General features: G+C 33.3%; 1 protein-coding gene across 1 annotated transcript; it reads left to right on the forward strand.

Moving 5' to 3' along the window:
• The first annotated feature begins 246 nt into the window (after positions 1-246).
• Positions 247-2354, forward strand: LOC127724327 (toll-like receptor 4). The gene has a single exon (XM_052231261.1). The coding sequence runs from the start codon at positions 683-685 to the stop codon at positions 2156-2158; it is 1476 nt and encodes a 491-aa protein (XP_052087221.1). The 5' UTR covers positions 247-682; the 3' UTR covers positions 2159-2354.
• Positions 2355-2592: the final 238 nt, after the last annotated feature.

Raw genomic sequence — 2592 nt, forward strand, 5'->3', positions numbered from 1 at the left:
CCGATTCGTATTCAGCTAGTATCCCTTTTCTTAACCTGACAGAATTGGACATTGGTCAAAATATGATGGAAACAGACTGTGACGAATCTGCAGAAATATCCTATAACATTCCAGTGGAACATCTAACAAAGTTACGAAGCTTAACAATAGATCTGGTATGTTTTCCTTATTTTCCGAACCAGTTTCGTGTAATGGATGAATTGACGAATATACGGTTTAAAAACTGCTTCGTCAACCATTTGACAAACGACACGTTTGGAAACCTTCCAGAAAGTATAACCGAATTTTATATGAATAATTGCAGTAATTTCTTTGTTGTCGAGATAGATGCCTTAAGACACTTCCCAAAGCTCAGTGTTCTGGACGTAAGTAAAAGCCCTATTCATTTGATTCAAGCCTTCCGAATGTTATATCCGTTCGAGAACCAAACGATGGAAATAATTAATTTCCACGACGTGACCTTTGCAAAAGTGAAAATATTTTACTATGATGTAGTACTCACCGAGGAAATGATGAAATATATAAAAACCATGTGTATTAAAACGCTAGATATATCATTCAATAACATTGTTGCATTTAGAAATAATTCATTACTGGCATTTGAACATCCGGAGTGTTTCAGGAAAATACATTTAACTGCAAATGATTTCAGCTTTTAATTAAATACTTTATAGAAGAGTTTATGGAATTCTTTAAAAGATTAACAAATCTTGAAATATATGATCATTCATATTTTGCATTAGGATACAGAAACCCGAAATTTTATAACGACACAGCCTCTAGAATTGATGAAATAATAACTCCGAATTCTAATTCAATGCCGAAAAAAGTTATTTTGTATGCACCTAAAAGTCTGAAGGAATTTAGAGCTACTCATATCATGTCAAAATTTCTTTTCGACGAAGTCGTCTTTAACGAAAGTTCTTTGGAAAATTTTGACGTTTCCGATTTTGATACGATAATTTTCCCAAAATTCACATTTATTGGTAAAAATCGGGTAAAGTCTCTTAACATATCAGGAATAAGTGCCCACAGGACATTAGATAAGTTTCCACTTATGTCAAATTTAACAACATTAAGGATGTCAAAGGCAAAGTTATTTAGAATTTTTAATGAAAGTAGCAGTCATATTGGAATTTTTAACTGGGCACCAAATGTTGAACACTTGGATCTATCAAAAAATTTTATGTGGGTCTTAAACAAAAGATTTTTGGATGGATTGAAACATTTAAAATACTTGAATTTACAAGGTAATTTGTTTCAAACTGTTCCTGAGGTAGTAACGTCTTTGACCAATATTAATAAAATTGATTTATCGTTTAACCTTCTGCCGACGCTCGACGAAAATATGAGGGGATGGATCGACAGACAACAAAAGAAATTGGGCAAATTTGAAGTTTTTCTTGTTTTAAATCCCTTTCTTTGCCACTGTGAAACAGTGTCATTTCTGTATTGGATACGTTCTACGAACGCCAATTTAGATTGCGATGGAAATTACACGTGCAGGTTAGATGCGAATCATGTAAGCCACACGTTAAATGTATATGAGAAAATTCACGATTTTTATTCGGATTGCAACGGTATATTATGGCTAAAGTTTGGTGTGTCATTACTGACTTGCATTAGTATCTTGACTATTTTTGCGACTTTGCTGTATAACTTCCGATGGCGATTAATATTTTTTTGTCAACGAAAATTTCTCAAAATGGCTGAAAAAAGTTTGAATGTTGACTTTAAGTATGATGTATACGTTTCGTATTCAGATGACGGAGTGTCCTTTATAAAGAATTTTTTGCAGCCGAAAATTGAACAGGAATGGGGTTTAACTTTGTGCTGCGAAGATCGAGATTTTTTCATAGGGGAGTCAATTGTTGATGCACGCGCCGCTTCAATTCATGAGAGTAGGCATATAATTTTCCTCGTCACACCATCTTTTAGGGAGAACGAATGGAGCAGTTTTGAGATCGAAAGAGCTAAATATGAGAAATTCTCGAGGGATTTACAAAAAATTATAGTAATTGCGAAAGGCATCGCTACAAAAGATATGCCCATCGAATTTGCTACAGTATGGAAAGACGTTAGTCTAATTGAATGGCCAATCGATGTGGACGGAATTAATATGAGTTGTCAGAAACTACGGCTATCTTTCTTCTATTAGAAACTTATGATTGTAACAATTTAAAATGTTTATTTTGTTCGTTAAAGTAATTTTTAAATTTTAAATAGGAAATGGTGAAATATTTCTTTGGGAAACCAGATATTTTAAAGAAGTTGTTCCATTCACTTCCTCGACACCCGGAAGTATGTTTTCGAATACATTATTACATTTATATTATATATTAGTTATCTTTAATTTTGTATAATATTATAGAGATTACAATCATTGTTTATGTTTGCCTTTTACAATGCTGATTATAATATCAATTCAATGGTTGATACGGAAGAATTACTGTAAAGCCATGAAGGAAATTGCTATCCATTTATAAACCCGAATTGTTGACAGGTGTATAGAAATAAGGTCATCACTTGACTTCCCCGTTCGGACGTGAAACCCTTGCCAAAGTGGGTACGGGATGTATAAATACACAGCCA

The sequence above is a fragment of the Mytilus californianus genome, unplaced genomic scaffold, assembly GCF_021869535.1.
Source record: "Mytilus californianus isolate M0D057914Y unplaced genomic scaffold, xbMytCali1.0.p SCAF_14, whole genome shotgun sequence".
Classification (NCBI taxonomy): Eukaryota; Metazoa; Mollusca; class Bivalvia; order Mytilida; family Mytilidae; genus Mytilus; species Mytilus californianus.